The following is a 16,189-nucleotide window of genomic DNA, read 5'->3' on the forward strand; positions in this document are numbered from 1 at the left end:
GTGTCAGCCAGGATGGTCTCGATCTCCTGACCTCGTGATCCGCCCGTCTCGGCTTCCCAAAGGAGGCTTACATCTTAGCCAGGCCACCTGAGCGGAAACAAACACCTCTTTCCCAGTTACAGCAAAAGCCTCAGGGCTGACTCAGTAGACCAGCTTGGGTCAAATGCTGTGCCCTGAAACAATCATTGTGGCCAGGGGGCTGTAATACTGGAATCGGCCAGTCCAGGGATGTCTCCCCGACCCTGCCCAGCCAGGGAGGGAGGGGCCTGCCCCACCAGAATCCCATAGATTGACCGTGGTGGTGGGGAGGGGTGGTTGGGGCGGGGGCGGGTCACCAGCAGAAAATCATGGTGCTGTCAACAAATGAGGGGAAGTTGATGCTGGGCTGGAGAAAACAGCTACCCAGGCAACCCCATGGCAGCCAAGGACAGGGCTACATGAGGGTAGGGTCCAGAGTGTCACAGCCCTCCTGTCCCTCAGGCACTGTACGCTCACTCTCGTCCCCCGTCTCTCATCCTCCCTCTTCTCCCTGCAGACTGGCTTTCTCTGTTCACTCACTTTTCTACATCCCCAAACTCTGGCTTGTAGTGGCTCCAGCTCTGCATCTGATGCCACACCATGCAGTGGTACAGGGTCCTGATTCCAAATTCACAGGAAGGAGAACCTTGCTGGCCCAGCAGACCATTCCTGATGTCATCTGCTATGGCCAGGGTGGTCAGTGACACCTGGGGCTGTCCCTTCATGGGACCACAGGCATTGGATTCCCCTGCTGGGCACACAGGTGCCCAGTGACTGTCAGTGGGCCAGGCCCAGGTCCCTCCTGTTTCCTGCAGCCTCTTTCAGGGCCCCGCTCGAGAGTCTGAAGCCACCCCCTAATGTGCCCCACAGCTATGAGCTCAGAGTTGTCATCTGGAACACGGAAGATGTGGTTCTGGATGACGTGAATCCACTCACCGGAGAGATGTCGAGTGACATCTATGTGAAGAGGTAGACTGCAGGCCAGGTGGGGCAATGGCAGTGCACTAAGGGGGGACTGTAAATGGGTGTGGGCCCTCGGGCTGAGTCCAGAGCCCGGTCCCCAGGCCCTCCGTGGTGCTGAGAGCTGGGTGAGGAGTGGGTTCTCCGTGTAGCTCCAGCCCTGACACTCACCCAACCCGGCCCCAGCTGGGTGAAGGGGCTGGAGCATGACAAGCAGGAGACAGATGTTCACTTCAACTCCCTGACTGGGGAGGGGAACTTCAATTGGCGCTTTGTGTTCCGCTTCGACTACCTGCCCACGGAGCGGGAGGTAAGCGTCCGGCGCCGGCCTGGACCCTTCGCCTTGGAGGAGGCCGAGTTTCGGCAGCCCGCAGTGCTGGTCCTGCAGGTCTGGGACTATGACCGCATCTCCGCCAACGACTTCCTTGGTATTGCACTGCTTAGCCTTCCCCACCCTCAGCCCCTGCCTCCAGCCCTCACCTCTGTCCCCTGGTTCCCTACTCTGACCCAATCTTGAATCAGGATTTTGGACCCGAGGTCTGAAACCTTTGCTTTCTGGCCTAATTACTGAGTTAATTGAGCCCAGACTACAGTAACCTCCATTCCCACCAAGTCTCTGATTCAACTCTGATTTGACCCTAGCTTGTCACCCTGACACTGACTCCACAGCCTCTGCTCCTTGACACTCTGCTCCCAACCCCTGGCCCTCTTCCACTGGGGAGTGGCAATGGGTAGACCGCTGGGCTGTGGTTTGGGTGGTCCATAACTGTGGCCTGACCACACACTGCAACTTTCAGATGCCCCAACTTACAACCTTGGTGTGTTGCCTCCTCACCCCTGGCACAATGAGACTTTGATCCCATGCCTAACCCGGTGTGCTCTGGACTTGCAGGATCCCTGGAGTTGCAGCTACCGGACATGGTGCGTGGGGCCCGGGGCCCCGAGCTCTGCTCTGTGCGGCTGGCCCGTGATGGGGCCGGGCCGAGATGCAATCTGTTTCGCTGCCGCCGCCTGCGAGGCTGGTGGCCGGTAGTGAAGCTGAAGGAGGCAGAGGACGTGGAGCGGGAGGCTCAGGAGGCTCAGGCCAGCAGGAAGAAGCGAAAGCAGAGGAGGAGGAAGGGCTGGCCAGAAGACCTGGAGTTCACAGACACGGGTGGCAACGTGTACATCCTCACGGTGGGTGCCCGTGGCGGAGGCCAGGCTGAGCTGGGGCCTGAGCCGGCCCTGTGCTCCCAGTGATGCAGGAGTGTCTTTTTTAGGGCAAGGTAGAGGCAGAGTTTGAGCTGCTGACCGTGGAGGAGGCTGAGAAACGGCCGGTGGGGAAGGGGCGGAAGGAGCCAGAGCCTCTGGAGAAACCCAGGTGAGTCAGGCACGGGGGCCGGGGCCACAGCCTGGGCCGATGGGGGAGGCGGGGGTGCCCAAGGGGCCACCTTCTCATCCTGACACCACCCTTCTCCTCAACAGCCGCCCCAAAACTTCCTTCAACTGGTTTGTGAACCCGCTGAAGACCTTTGTCTTCTTCATCTGGCGCCGGTACTGGCGCATCCTGGTGCTGCTGCTGCTACTGGCGCTGCTCATCGTCTTCCTCCTCCTGGTCTTCTACACCATCCCTGGCCAAATCAGCCAGGTCATCTTCCGTCCCCTCCACAAGTGACTCTCACTGACCTTGGACACTCACCCAGGGTGCCACCCCTTCAACGCCTGCTCCTGGAAGTCTTTCTTGCCAACGTGAGCTACCCGAGAGTCCAGCGCTTCCTCTGAATAAACCTATCACAGCCACTGACCCGTGGTCACGTGCTGTCCAAGGCTGGCGCTCCAGGTGGCAGAGAACAGATGTTCTTGGGTGGCTCAGGTGCTGGGGGCTTACTTGGAGAATGCACAGGGATAGAAGGCTGCCCCCATCCCCACTGCAGGGAAGAAAAGGGCCTCGGCAGCTGAGTTATGACCCCCTCTGAGCAGCTCCACCACGGCTCCTGCTCCTGCTGGCGGCCAGGTCCCTCTCACCTCACCTGTTTCTGGCTTCCACTGCTCCAGGACAGCTAAGGACCTGACAGACTCCATTAACCTGTCCATTCCTCACCATCCCTGAGAGAGGCTTCCATCAGAGCTGGATCTCGGGTCTGACTCCAGAGGTTCTGCTGTCACTACCTGACTTCGCTTCCTTTCCCCTTTCTCTTGCTTTTCCCCTGCCACAGTCTTAGATCAACATTCGAGAGATGATCTGATAAACTGGTTGTTTAGGTACCCCTACCTCCCTGGGCCATAGACTGGTGAGGTCGCTGGGCCCTGCTTCTCCACATGTAGCCAGAGTTCTAACGAGAAACCCTGATTAGGCCCCAAGCCAGGGGTCTGGTGCTGGCCCTGCTCCAGAATGGCCACTGCTACCTTCCCACCTTCCCACCTTGATGTTCAGTTTTGCTTCCACCTAGGAGACTGCAAAGGACCTGGAGGGACTCCTCACTGCAGTGAGAGCCAGCGCGGGCGGGGTTTGGCACAGAGTGGGATCAGTGAGTGTGACAGGATCAGGTGGACTGAGCCCAGGGTGGTGGAGAGCGACCCCAGCTTTACCCATCAATGAAGTGGCAAGCCCCAATCTGCACCCAGGGCCCTGAATTAGTGGCCTGGGGGCCATGGTGGCTCCAGGAAGCTCACGCTAAAAAGGTCCAAGTGAGCCCTGGGGCTGAACCCGAGAGGTCTGAGGACCACAGTGGAGGGCGGGACCCAGGGCTGTGGGCTGGACATGAGTCTGGTTTGAATAAACCCCAGTCAGTCAACTAGGAGATGCCCATGTAGGGGCTCCTGCGGGCTCTGGGCCCCGATCCATCAGTCACGATTGCCTTCAATGAGTGGCCAGGATGAGGCTTTAGCCATGGCAAGGATCACACGGAGACCAGTGAGTACTATCACAATCAATAGATTTATCAACCTGGGGCTGGGGCTGACTGAGGAGGTGGAGGGTGGCGGAGGCTGGGGGACAACCACAAGCCAGGGAGAGACAGGAGACAGAGGAAGCGCTGAGGGGTGACTACGTTGTCTTCCCTAGATCAATTTTCTTCTGAATGGCTCGTGCTGAGTGGTAGATGAGTGAATCGATGAGTCCGGCCACTGGGAGAGAGACAAGGGCTGGCACTGGCCCAGTGGGGGCCTTGGCTTTTGACGCTGAGAGCCTTGTCACTTAACTGGCCAGGCCAGCATCTGCCCCTTCACCCCCAACCAAACCTGGGGCACCCAGGCTTTACTCTCCCCACCCTACAGCTCACAGGCACCCTGGGCCTCTTACCTGTGAACATGCCCCCAATGATGGCGCACACGCCTGTCAGGAAGTGGGTGAAGGACCTGGTGGAGGGAGCGGGTGGGCTCAGCAGGCACACTCCTCCCTCAGGCTCAGGCCCCCAGAGGCCGCTCTGCCCCTGCCCTCACCTGTGCTTCTCTGTCAGCTTCACCATCATCGGCGAGAGCTCATAGAGGACGAAGACTCCGGGAAGGCCCTGGTCGCCCAACAGCCCATTGGCGACCTTCTCATGTCTGGTCACAGAGAACTGATTTGTCCTCAGCACCTGGGGTGGGAGGGGAGCCTAGACCAGGGCTAGGGCTAGGACCTGGCTTCAGCCACCATCAGCCCCACCCCTGCTCCTTCCCCTTTCCTGCTGAGCCTTGACCGTGCGGGGAGAAAACATGGCACTGTGCTGGTGGCCTGCACTGCAAGGCCTGGCCTGCCAGACCCCCTCTCCTAGCCTTGGCCTCAGCCTTCCCCTCCAGATGCCAGCTCTTTACAGTTTACCTATCCTGGCAGCATTTAGTGGGTGTTCTCACAGGGGTCCAGGCTGAGAAGCAACTCTCCAAAGACGCACCACCAAGGCTGAACTGACTTCCTCTGCCCTCAGTCCCTTGCATCCTGCCACTCTGCTGAGATGCTGCTCCACAGGCCACGGCACCCTCGGGAACGGGTACACAGAGGCTTGCCCTGACTAACCCCCAGCCCAGGCAGACCACAGGGGACAGTGAGGCAGGCAGACGATGGGCACCAGAGGAACAGATGGAGGCGGTGAGGACAGCGCAAAGAGCAGACGCTTTGAATCGGACAGCCCCAGGCCTGCACTCTGCTGGGAGGGCAAATCCCCCACCCTCTCTGGGCCTCAGTCTGTCATCCACCATGTGAGGACGAGGCAGTTTTCACTCCCCAGGCTGACGGAATAAAATGCAGGAACTCCAGTGCTTGGCAGCACGCAGGAGACTCTAGAGGGTAGGGAGCTCCCTGACTCACCTCTCCATCCACCTTCATGTACACAGTGGGCACCACCTTCACAAAGTACTGGAACATCATGGAGGCTGAGGGGAAAACAAAGCACTGGGTACGGGTGCCCGGCAGGCCTTCTGTGGCTGGGGGCTGCCTCCCGGGCTGGTACCTTGGGGTGCAGTGACATTGGTGTGGTCCAGGGGGTTCACAATGCCTGGATAGTCCTCCCCAAATGACAGGTGCTGGATGTAGTGGGTCATGTTGATCTGCAAACAACACCATCCAGAGCTCATCCAAAGCTCTGATGACAGTAGCAGACAGGGACACCTGGGTCTGTCTGTGGAGATGTGGGAGAAGGGGGAGGCTATGGCCCTAAGGGGACAACATCCCTGGGACAGGTATCCCCCACTCCTCACCTAGAAACTCCTCTTTCCACAGCCTGCAAACTCCTGGGGTTCCAGAATTTTTTTTTTTTTTGAGACAAAGTCTTACTCTGTTGCCCAGGCTGGAGAGCAGTGGCGTGATCTGGGCTCACTGCCTCTGCCTCCTGGGTTCAAGCAATTCTCTTGCCTCAGCCTCCTGAGTAGCTGTTACAGGCGTGCGCTGCCATGCCCAGCTAATCTTTGTATTTTTAGTAGAGATGGGGTTTCACCAAGTTGACCAGGCTGGTCTCGAACTCCCGACCTCAGGTGATCCGCCTGCCTCAGACTCCCAAAGTGCTGGGATTATAGGCATGAGCCACCATGGCTGGCCAGGTTTCAGATTTCTTAAAATACCAGCTTCACTCATAGGTTAGGCGCACACAGAGTGGCAGGTGCTGGTTTTGCCTGGAGGTCCAGGCTATGGAGGCTGAGGCTGGAGGCTGTGAGCCCCCAGATGCGCTCCCTTCTTGCTCCCCTGTGTATCCAACTCAGTCACTGGAAGGATCTTTCAGAAAATGCAAGTCTGATGATGTCATGACTCTGCTTAAAGAAGGCCAACAGCTTTCCACTGTTCTCAGGAGAAAGATGTGACTCCTCAGCGTGGCCTCTGAGTCCTGTGTGGTCTGGTCCCTGCTGACTTCTCCAGCCTCACCCATCCACACCTGCCCTGCAGTTCCTTAGAAGGGCCACGATCCCACCTGACCTTGTGCTGAGGTCTGTCGGTCTAGCATGCTTTTTCCAACCCCAACCTTGCCCCTAGCCTGCTCAGAGCTCAGTTCAAAAGTCACTCTCAACCCTCAGGCTGGATCCCCATTCAGAACATGGTGTATTTTTCTATAAGCACTCCCTGATCCCAGGATGTTCCTACAAGGAAATGAAGGCAGCAACCAAGCCTCCCACCCCCACCTGCCCTCCATGGTTTCCATCTGGTACGTACGTTGTCAAGGCCAAAGCTCTGCAAGTCATGGACTAGGAGAGAAGGGAGAAGGTGTCATCAGTAGGAGCAGCATTGGCCGCCTCACTCCTCCCTCTAGACTGCAAACCACCTGTCTTCTCTGACCCCTCACTCCCTCTCCAGCCTGGCCCCTCCTGGTCCTGCTTAAGGACGGCCGGAAAGGGCAAGCCTTGGGCCTGTGTGAGAGTTCATGCCCTCCTCAGGAGTGATAAGAACAGACCCTGGTTCCTCCCTGACATCCACAGGGAACTCTAGGCCTTCACTCCCAGCATGGCCCTGCCTGCATCTCCAAAAACAAAACCCACCGACTATGGGCTCTAACTGGAGCTGATGGCAAATCACTGAACCTCAAAGTGAGGTGGGACCCGAGAATGCCATCCACGCGTTCCCTGCCTCCACCCCCAAAGGTCCCCAGAGGAAATCCCATGGGGACCCTATACCAACTGTTCCAGAACAAGTTACTCCTGCCCTCTAGCCTCAATCCCTCCTGCTGCAAGGAACCATACTTCAAAGATACATCCCAGTCCTTTTTATAGTCACCCAGCAACCAGGTCAGAGAAGACCCAATCACAGACCCATCCAACCTCCCCGCATCCCGGTAGGGCAGGCTGCCCCAGAAGTGGGGGCTTGGCCTCCCTGGGGGGCGGGGCCACTTACTCTCCACAGCATGTACTGCAGCATGGGGGAGGGAGGAGAGAGAAGACAGATTCAGAGCTTCACAATAAGAACTATGGAGCAAGACATGTGGCAGGAAGGAAGACAGGAACATTCTGCCTCAGCAACACAGTCTGGCCCCAGCTAACAAGCCTCCACCTGGGCCCCTCCTCGAGAGTGAACTAATCTGGCCAGAGAGGAGCAGGAGACAGAGTGGCCTAGGAAAGACAAGAGGCCTAGAGCCCAAGGAGCCAAGTTCCTGACTGTATGGCCTTGGGCAAATCACTTGCCCTTTCTGGGCCTCAGTGTTCTCCTTTGCAAAGGGCTGTCCTAAGGATCAGGTGGGATCTAAGATGGAAAAATACTTGTAAACTTTACACTGTAAGAGATTATTACCCACCCCGGACCCAATCAACAAGGATATTAGAAACTCACTACCAGGCCTCACTTCAGCCAGATCTCTGGCCTTAGGCAAGTGTAGCTTTGTGTTTATACATCCTTCCAGTTACAGAGCACCCCTGGCCCTGGGATCCACAAGTCTAACAGTCCCAGGCTGAGAGGCTGCCATTCTGGCTCTGTGTCCTACTGAGTGCCTGCCAGGCCTTGTGCCAACAGCTTGACACTGATCATCTTCCTATCATCCCAGCAAGACCCTTTTCTCCCAGCTTCCTCCAAAGTGAAGAGGGGGTTCCAGAGCTCTACAGGGTCCTCCAGCACCCACCCCCACAGACTGCCCTGAAGACCAGCAGAGCTACCCTCCTGTTCACCTCAACCACTTTGAGAGGCCATCTTCACAGCCTGGGCTCTGTCACCACGCGGCTCTGTCCAAGCTTTACTGTGACCCCAACTCCCACCTTCCCCAGCCCTGCCTTCAACCCCTGGGTTCCTCTTCACTTTCTTGCTTCAGCCTGGCTCTTCCTTCCAGGCACTAACTCCCTGGCATCCCCTCAATGTGTGACTGTCTTCTCTCCATACACAACCTCCTCCCTGGCCTAAAGAGAAGTCTTTCTTCCTCCTTACTGCCATTTCCAGATCACTTTCCCTTTATCTGCCTTAAAAATGCAAAATGGCTCACATCTCTAATCCCAACACTTTGGGAGGCCAAGCAGGAAGATCACTTGAGCCCAGGAGCCTGGGCAACATGGCAAGACCTTGTCTCTGCGAAAAAAAAAAGGAAAAATGAGCCAAGCATGGTGGCATGTGCCTGTGGTCTCAGCTCCTTGGGAGGCTGAGGTGGGAGGATCTCTTGAGTCCAGGAGGTCAAGGCTACAGTGAGCCAAGATCACACCATGGCATTCCAGTCTTAAAAAAAAAAATCCCCAGCTTTGAAGCTCATGACAAAGCAGCCCTGCTTGTTTCAGTCACCTAGCTATCTACATGGAGCCTCCAGGACTGTTCTCCCCTGCCATTTTTCAACAGCTTGGGCAACTGCCTGCCACTCTCTCCTGTACTACCTCTGTCAGTTTCTAGTGATTTCCATATCCACGTAGATGATCCTTCTAGTACCCTGGCCCCCCAGTTCCTGGACATCCTTTCCTTCCTGATCTTGTGCTCTGCCTACCTGAGCCACTTGATCTGTTGGCCATTCCCTAAGCTTTGTCATTAACAAAGCCCCTTCCGTGACTTCACTTTCAAGCAACTCATGTTCCACTAGCTTTCTAATTTCCTCCAGTCCACCAATTCTGATAACTTGTTGACACCACACTCAGGACTTGTTCCTCCTGCCCCTCACTGGCTTCCCCACATCCTGTCTTTCCTCCTTTCCTAACTTATAGGCTGTGGTCCAGAATCAGGATGACTTCTTTACATATTTGACTCCCTCACCATTGCAGGCACCTGGCAACACCAAACCCAAGGCGATTCCAACGTTCTGTCTACTGAGTCCATTCCCACACAGATGACCACGCTGACTGGTCTCTTTCCATTCACAGCCGCAGACTCCAGGGAGACCCTAGTGCTGCATCAATCTTACTCAGTCTCCCCAGTCCACGCATTCTCCCACCCCCAAATGACCAGTCACACCTTTTCTTTCAAATTTCCAATACCTCCTTCCCTCTCTTCTCATTCTCAACTGAGGACCTTCCTTCCTACAACACAGAGAAGACAGGAGGACTCAGAAGAGACTCTCCATGTACTTTTGCCACCCCAGCTACCACCCTACCTAGACCTACAGAGCCTGCCTTTCCTCCTATTGCTAAGTTTCGCCTTTCCACATGTGTAAGGCACCAGATTCTGTCTTCTTTCTCCAGGACTTCACTCCGGTCATTGTTTGTCTAGTCTCTAGAGCATCACTTATGGTCTCTTTAGTCAGTAATTTCCAACGGCATATTAACATTTTGCTACATCACTGTCCTTAGAAAAGCCTCCCTCGACTCCACATTTCTCTCCAGCTTCAGTTCATGCTCTCTCCTCCCCTAAGCAGATTCCACTATAGAACTGTCAGTACTCACTGGCTCCAACTCCTCTCCCATTCCCTCCTGGACCCACTCAAGGGTGGTCCTATCACACCCCTCCCATGACTCAGGCAAGGCTATAATAAATGACTGTTACATCGTATATCCCATGGCCAATTCCTGCTAGACATCCAGAAGCATCTGATGCGGTATCTGAAACACCTGTCAGAGTGCGGCATCCTGCCACATCCTGCCTGGCTTACACTCCTCCTCCACCAAGGTTTCTTACTGGTCTCCCCTGTCAGTTCCCCCGACACCTTTAGCCTCTAATGTGGGAGGCCTGGCACCCAGCCCTTTGAGCTCCCCTCTTTTCCATCTACCCTCCCCTCCAGGGTGATTTCATCCAGTCCCGTGGCTGGATGATGCCAACATTTGCATCTCCAGGCAAGTCCTCTCCCTGAACTCCAGGCTTGAATGGAAAACTACTTACTTGACACCTTGTGTGTCTAGAAGGACACCTAGACGCTAGTGGTCTGAACGCGTCAAAAGCCGAATACCAGCTGTAAGATCCCATTTCCGAACATCTAAACCTGCCTTGAGTCTTCCTCATCTTGTTAAATGGCAACTCCATCCTTTTCTTTTCTTTTCTTTTTTTAATGGAGATGGAATCTTGCTCTGTCACCCAAGCTGGAGTGAAATGGCATCATCTCAGCTTACTGCAACATCCGCCTCCCAGGTTCAAGCAATTCTCCTATCTCAGCCTCCTGAGTAGCTGGGACTACAGGCGCACACTACCACACCCGGCTGATTTTTTGTATTTTTAGTAGAGACAGGGTTTCACCATGTTGGTCAGGCTGGTCTCTTAACTTCTGAGCTCAGGCAATCCACCTGCCTCGGCTTCCCAAAGTGCTAGGATTATAGGCAACTCCATCCTTCTTACTACTCAGGTACAAAACTTTGAAGGTATCCCTGACTCCTTTTTCCTTTGTCCCTAATGCCCATCAGGAACTCTTCTCAGCTCTACCTTCAAAATACATCCAGAAGCCAGTCACTTCCCACCACTTCCACTGCCACTCTGGGCTGAGCCCCACCATCTTTTGCCTGGATTGATCACTGCAAGAGCCTCCTAAAGGGACTCTCTGCTTCCGTCCTTTCCCCTGTCCAGTCTTGTCCACAGAGCAGCTGGAGAGCCGCTTACCTTTTAAGTTAAGTTGGATCATCCCTCACCTTCTTCAAAGCCCTACAATGGCTTCTCATCTCATGCAGAGTAAAGGCCTGAGTCCCTACAATGCCCCCGCAAGCCCTGCATGATATGGCCCTGTGACCTCTCTCACTTTTTTTTTTTTTTGAGACGGAGTCTTGCTCTGTTACCCAGGCTGAAGTGCAATGGCACGATCTCAGCTCACTGTAACTTCCACCTCCCAGGTTCAAGAAATTCTCATGCCTCAGCCTCCCGAGTAGCTGGGTTTATAGGTGTGCGCCACCACACCCAGCTAATTTTTGTATTTTTAGTAGAGACAGGGTTTCACCATGTTGGCCAGGCTGGTCTTGCACTCCTGACCTCAGGTGACCCACACGCCTCGGCCTCCCAAAGTGCTGGGATTACAGGTGTGGGTGACTGCACCCGGCCTCTCTCACTTCATTTCTAAGCATGCTCCTCTGCTCCAGCCACCCTGACCTTCTTACTATATCTTGAACTTGCCAAGCACATTCTAGCCTCAGGAATTTGCATTTACTGTTACCTCTGCTTGTAACACTTCCTCCCCAGACATCCATATGGCTGGCTCCCTCACTGTCTTCAGGTCTTTGCTCAAATATTACCTCATCAAGGAGTCTTTCCCTGACCTCCATATTTAAAATAGGACCCTCCCTGCCCTACCCTAGCCCCTCCCCACTACCATCTTTATCCTGCCTTGTTTTGGTCCACATGACTTAACAGCATCTGATAATACCATACACAGATGCTTCCTGACCTACACTGGGGTTAGGTCCCAATAAACTCATTGTAAGTTGGCCAGGTGCAGTGGCTCATGCCTGTAATCCCAGCACTTTGGGAGGCCGAGGTGGGCGGATCACTTGAGGTCAGGAGTTCAAGACCAGCCTGGCCAACGTAATGAAACCCCATCTCTATTAAAAATACAAAAGTTAGCTGGGCGTGGTGGCACGCACCTGTAGACCCAGCTACTCAGGAGGCTGAGGCAGGAGAATCATTTGAACCCGGGAGATGGAGGTTGCAGTGAGTCAAGATCATGCCACTGCACTCCAGCCTGGGCGACAGAGTGAGACTCAAAAAAAAAAAAAAAAAAAGAAAAAGAAAATATCGTTAAGGGAAAAATGCATGTAATACCCATCATAAAGTAAAAAATTACAAGATGAATCATTTTAAATTGGGGACTATTTATATTTTATATACTTATTGTCTATTTCTTTACTAGAATGTTCTGAGGGCACAGACTCTGTTCACTACTATACCCTTAGCAACTAGACTAGTAGGTGATTACTAAATATTTTGTGAATGCCTGAATGAACAAATGAATGAGAATAAATCTCATTTGTTCACCCCAGCAGCCCTATGAGTGGGTACTATTATCATCATCCCCATTTTGCAGAAGAAGCACCTGAATAGGGCTCAGTATTTCCCAAATATGACATAGCTCAGGAGTGGCAGAACCTGTGCTCCAACCTAGCTCTGCTTCTCCCAAAGCCTCATGCACAGGTCATCGTCGGACACTGGCGGCTACCATCTCAACAAGCACCTACCACAAGCCAGGCTCCGTGCTATCATCTTTAACCTGCACACACACCCTGTGAGATAAGTGCCCTCATCACCATTTTATAAAGTAGAAAACAGGAATCAAAAAGATGAAGAAACCTTCTCAAAGTCACACAGCCAATAAGGTCTGAAACTGGTATCTGAATGCAGGCAGTCTGGCTCCTCGGCCTGTGCTCTTAGCCACTGTGCCAAACTGCTGCCGAGATGGCCTGCTCTGGCCAAATGGTTGCCAAAGACAAATGAGCAGCAGGCAGGAGAGGACCACTCAAACTCACCAAGAAGGTAGCCAGCATCTAAATCTCTCCAGCAGGGGCAGATCACTCACCGTGCACATGGGACTGCTGGAAGCTCTTCCCAGGGGCAAAGTGGAAGTTTCCGGCCACCTGTAAGGAACATTCTCTCTCATTCTCTGGCTGTGTCCTCCTTTTGCCTACTCAGGGCCTGAGTGGGCCCTCGGTTCCCAGTGGAGCTTGCCCAGCCCAGCTGGCCCTATCTTGCCTTGATCTCTCCTGATACCTTATTGACCTCCAAGAAGCCGTACACCTGGCAGCCTTCATTCTTCTGCTCCTGCATCTTCTGGCTGAAGCCCTCTCGCCGGCACTGCTCAATAGTATCTGGGTTCTTGAAGGCCCAGCCTCGACGGCGATATGCCTCCCGCACATCTTCACAGGTGTTACAGCACCTGTAGGGCAGGGAGTGACGGTGAGAGTGTCAAAGAGGCACAAGTCCAGTGCTGGCATCTGGGGAAATAGAGCCCGAGCAGCTCTGCCTGCTAATGAAGGCTCTGCTAGACTCATCCCTGACCACCAAACGTTCTCCAAATGTGTTTCCTCAGTGGCAGAAGGACTGTTTTCTTTTTTTAATTTTTAAAATTTTCTGTAGAGATAGGGTCTTGCTGTGTTGCCCAGGCTGGTCTCAAACTCCTGAGCTCAAGTGATTCACCTACCTCGGCCTCCCAAAGTGCTAGGGGTTACAGGTGTGAGCCATTGTGCCCAGAGTAGGACTGTGAAAAATATATATTCCCATTGTTTGGGGTGATGACAAGTTTTAGGACAGACAGTGGTGACTGGATGACACTGTGAAGATACCTAATGCCACTGAGTTGCACACTTAAAAATGGTTAAAATGGTATATTTTGTGTCACATATTTTTCCACAACCAAAAAAGATGGAAGTACATATTCCCAGGCCCCACTCCAGACCTGCTGAATCAGTCTTGTGGAAGTCAGGGCCTGGGAAACACAGCAGTAGTTATCAGATACTGAGGGTCTGATAATCTGGGCCGGACCTTCCACCTCAGTGATTTACACACAGTATACAGCTAATCCATATGTGACTCTTACAAGAAGATGTTATTATCATCCCTCTTCACATAGAGAGGTTACATGGCTTGGCCCAACGAAACAGGGCAAGAACCCAGGCAGCCGGACTCCAGAGACCACCTGTGAACCGTTTCTCTAGGCAGAAGAGCAGAGACCACTTCAGCTTCATCTCTAGGTCTGTAGCTCCCAGGTGGGGACTGGTCACAAAGCCTCAGTCACCTGCACCAGGATCAATGACAGAGGCACATACCCGCCCACTCTAGATTCTTGGTCTGACCTCCCCAACTGCCAGTCTGACTGAGGCTAAGGCTGACTGACACACGGCACCTGATGGAAACCCTGCTCCCACTCCCCCTGGCTCACTTGATATCTTCTGCCTCAGCGCCATAGCAGCTCTCACAGCGATCAGGGTCCAGGGAGTCAGGGTCAAACACCGTCACCTCGACTTTCCCAAGCTCTAAGGGGAGGGGAGAAGCAGAGGCATCAGCTGGGGCCAGACACAGTGAAATTGGTGGCCCCAGTCCCTGCACAAGCTCTTTGGCCAGCGGCCTGGGGATAAATAAAAGTTATAATAATAACTAATATTCATGTAGTACATGCTACGGGTCAGGCACTAAGTACTTCTACATACTTATCAATTCTTTTAATAAAAGAAACAGTAAGAAAACAGTTAACAGTAAATACTGAACATTAGCTGGGTACAGATCACTGTACTTCACAACCATCGTCTCATTTCATCCCCACAATGACTCTTTGAGGGTGGGGGTAATTATCCCTGTTTTATTGAGAAGATGCTGAGGCTCACTGATGAGAAGTGACTTTGCCCAATGCAACTGAGGAAACGGATTTCAGCTAATTCCAACATGTATGCCACTAACCTCCTTGCCATGATGCTTCTCCTCAGACCTCTCCCTCTGCACCGGCTCCTTGCCTCACTCTAGTCACCCCATCATAACTGGTGATTTCAATACTGAATATTGACCTCCCAACTCATGAGAATCTTGATTTTGCCATCTCACCTTGGCTACCCATTTCCATAATCATACCTAGATCCTGTCATTGCCAATAACTGCAAACCTTCCCAAATTCAACTTCAAGTGTCTGAGTCTTCAACTACTTACCCTTATTTTCCCAGTTCACTATTTAGTACCTGAAATCCACCAATTCTTTGACACTACTGACACTATCATGTCCTCACTTCCCTCCTTAAATCCCATGGTCCACTGTAATTATTCTCTTGCACATAACCACAACTCCCTGTTCCTCTCATCTTTCGTTTTACAAATCCAGCAAAACCCAAACCCTGGTTCCATTCAACTCTCTGTACCTACTTCTTGCCTGAAACTCCCTTAGGACTGCCTGGCAATTCCACTTCATTCCTCTAATCGGTTCACTCTCCCATTCTCTAAGGTGACTTAGACCTTCTCCTCTCTCCTTAGGCTCCCAAAACCTTCCTTTCTTCACTTAGCTAATGTCCTTGCTTTCAATTTCCACTACGAAAAGAGAAGCAACAGAACTTCACTTGCTCTCACCACCAAACCCACCATCTTACCACTTTCTCCTTTTAAAACCCCACCCCATTTCTCAGCTCTCCCTTACAGTGAAACTCCAAAAGTCATCTATAGGTAATGTCTCCACTTCCTTTATTGCTCTTTGATCAGATTCTCATCCTCAACAGTATCAAAATTGTTCCTTTCAAAGTCTCCAGGAATCTCTGTGTTGTCAATTTCAATGGTCAATTCTCACTCCTCGTTTTACTGGACTATCAGTAGCTTCTGATACAACTGCTCACTCTCTTCTTGAAACTCTCTCCACTTGGCTTTTGGGACACCTCTTGGATCTTCTATGTCAATGGCTAATCTGTCTCAATCTTCCTTCCTGTCCTGACTTTAAATAATTAGAGATGCCCAGGGTACAGGCCCTAGACCTCTCCTCTACCTACATTTACTCCCTAGTTTCCTCACTTAGTCCAATTGTTTAAACTACCCTCTACCTACTGATAACTCCTCTAAATTCTAGACTGGTACATCTAATTGCCTCTTAATATCACCAGAGTATAAAACAGGAACCCCAAATTTACCCAAACCTAAGATTCCTCTTTCCCCCAAATCCTGACCTTACTCTGTGGAAACTAGTTTCCAAGATGACTTCAATGATCCCCACTTCCTAGTATTCACACCCTTATGTAGTCCTCTCCCACAACAGGCTGACCTGTGTAACCACTAGTTTATTGCAGAAATGATGGTATACAACTTCTGAGGTTAGGTCATAAAAAAGGTTACAGTTTTTTTTGTTGTTGTTGAGATGGAGTTTCACTCTTGTTGCCCAGGCTTGAGTGCAGTGGCGTAATCTCGGCTCACTGCAACCTCCACCTCTCAGGTTCAAGCAATTCTCCTGCCTCAGCCTCCCGAGTAGCTGGAATTACAGTTGCCTGCCACCATGCCCGGCTAATTCTT

At 52.7% G+C, this 16,189-nt stretch overlaps 2 protein-coding genes across 3 annotated transcripts in view; one reads left to right on the forward strand and one right to left on the reverse strand.

Annotated features, from left to right (window-relative positions):
- The window catches only part of LOC105533866 (fer-1-like protein 4), a gene marked incomplete at its 5' end in the record, with an annotated part of 63,308 nt that extends 60,547 nt beyond the window's left edge, over positions 1-2,761 (forward strand). Inside the window, 5 exon segments of the mRNA XM_011972447.1 lie at positions 782-987; positions 1,165-1,406; positions 1,871-2,154; positions 2,238-2,338; positions 2,443-2,761. Coding sequence (XP_011827837.1) covers positions 782-987; positions 1,165-1,406; positions 1,871-2,154; positions 2,238-2,338; positions 2,443-2,632 — 1,023 coding nt within the window.
- Positions 2,762-3,876: 1,115 nt separating this feature from the next.
- Positions 3,877-16,189, reverse strand: part of ERGIC3 (ERGIC and golgi 3) — a 19,639-nt gene continuing 7,326 nt past the window's right edge. The window contains exons 5-14 of one of the 2 annotated variants that reach the window (XM_011972393.1): positions 14,097-14,190; positions 12,929-13,094; positions 12,738-12,795; positions 7,250-7,264; positions 6,575-6,606; positions 5,385-5,481; positions 5,243-5,307; positions 4,399-4,535; positions 4,259-4,314; positions 3,877-4,083 (exon numbers count right to left, since the gene is read on the reverse strand). In XM_011972393.1, the coding sequence (XP_011827783.1) occupies positions 4,004-4,083; positions 4,259-4,314; positions 4,399-4,535; positions 5,243-5,307; positions 5,385-5,481; positions 6,575-6,606; positions 7,250-7,264; positions 12,738-12,795; positions 12,929-13,094; positions 14,097-14,190 (800 nt within the window). In that variant the 3' untranslated portion in view covers positions 3,877-4,003. The remainder of the gene's footprint in view (positions 4,084-4,258; positions 4,315-4,398; positions 4,536-5,242; positions 5,308-5,384; positions 5,482-6,574; positions 6,607-7,249; positions 7,265-12,737; positions 12,796-12,928; positions 13,095-14,096; positions 14,191-16,189) is intronic. The other variant, XM_011972394.1, reaches the window with a different exon arrangement.

The sequence above is a fragment of the Mandrillus leucophaeus genome, unplaced genomic scaffold, assembly GCF_000951045.1.
Source record: "Mandrillus leucophaeus isolate KB7577 unplaced genomic scaffold, Mleu.le_1.0 Scaffold129, whole genome shotgun sequence".
NCBI classification, from domain to species: Eukaryota; Metazoa; Chordata; class Mammalia; order Primates; family Cercopithecidae; genus Mandrillus; species Mandrillus leucophaeus.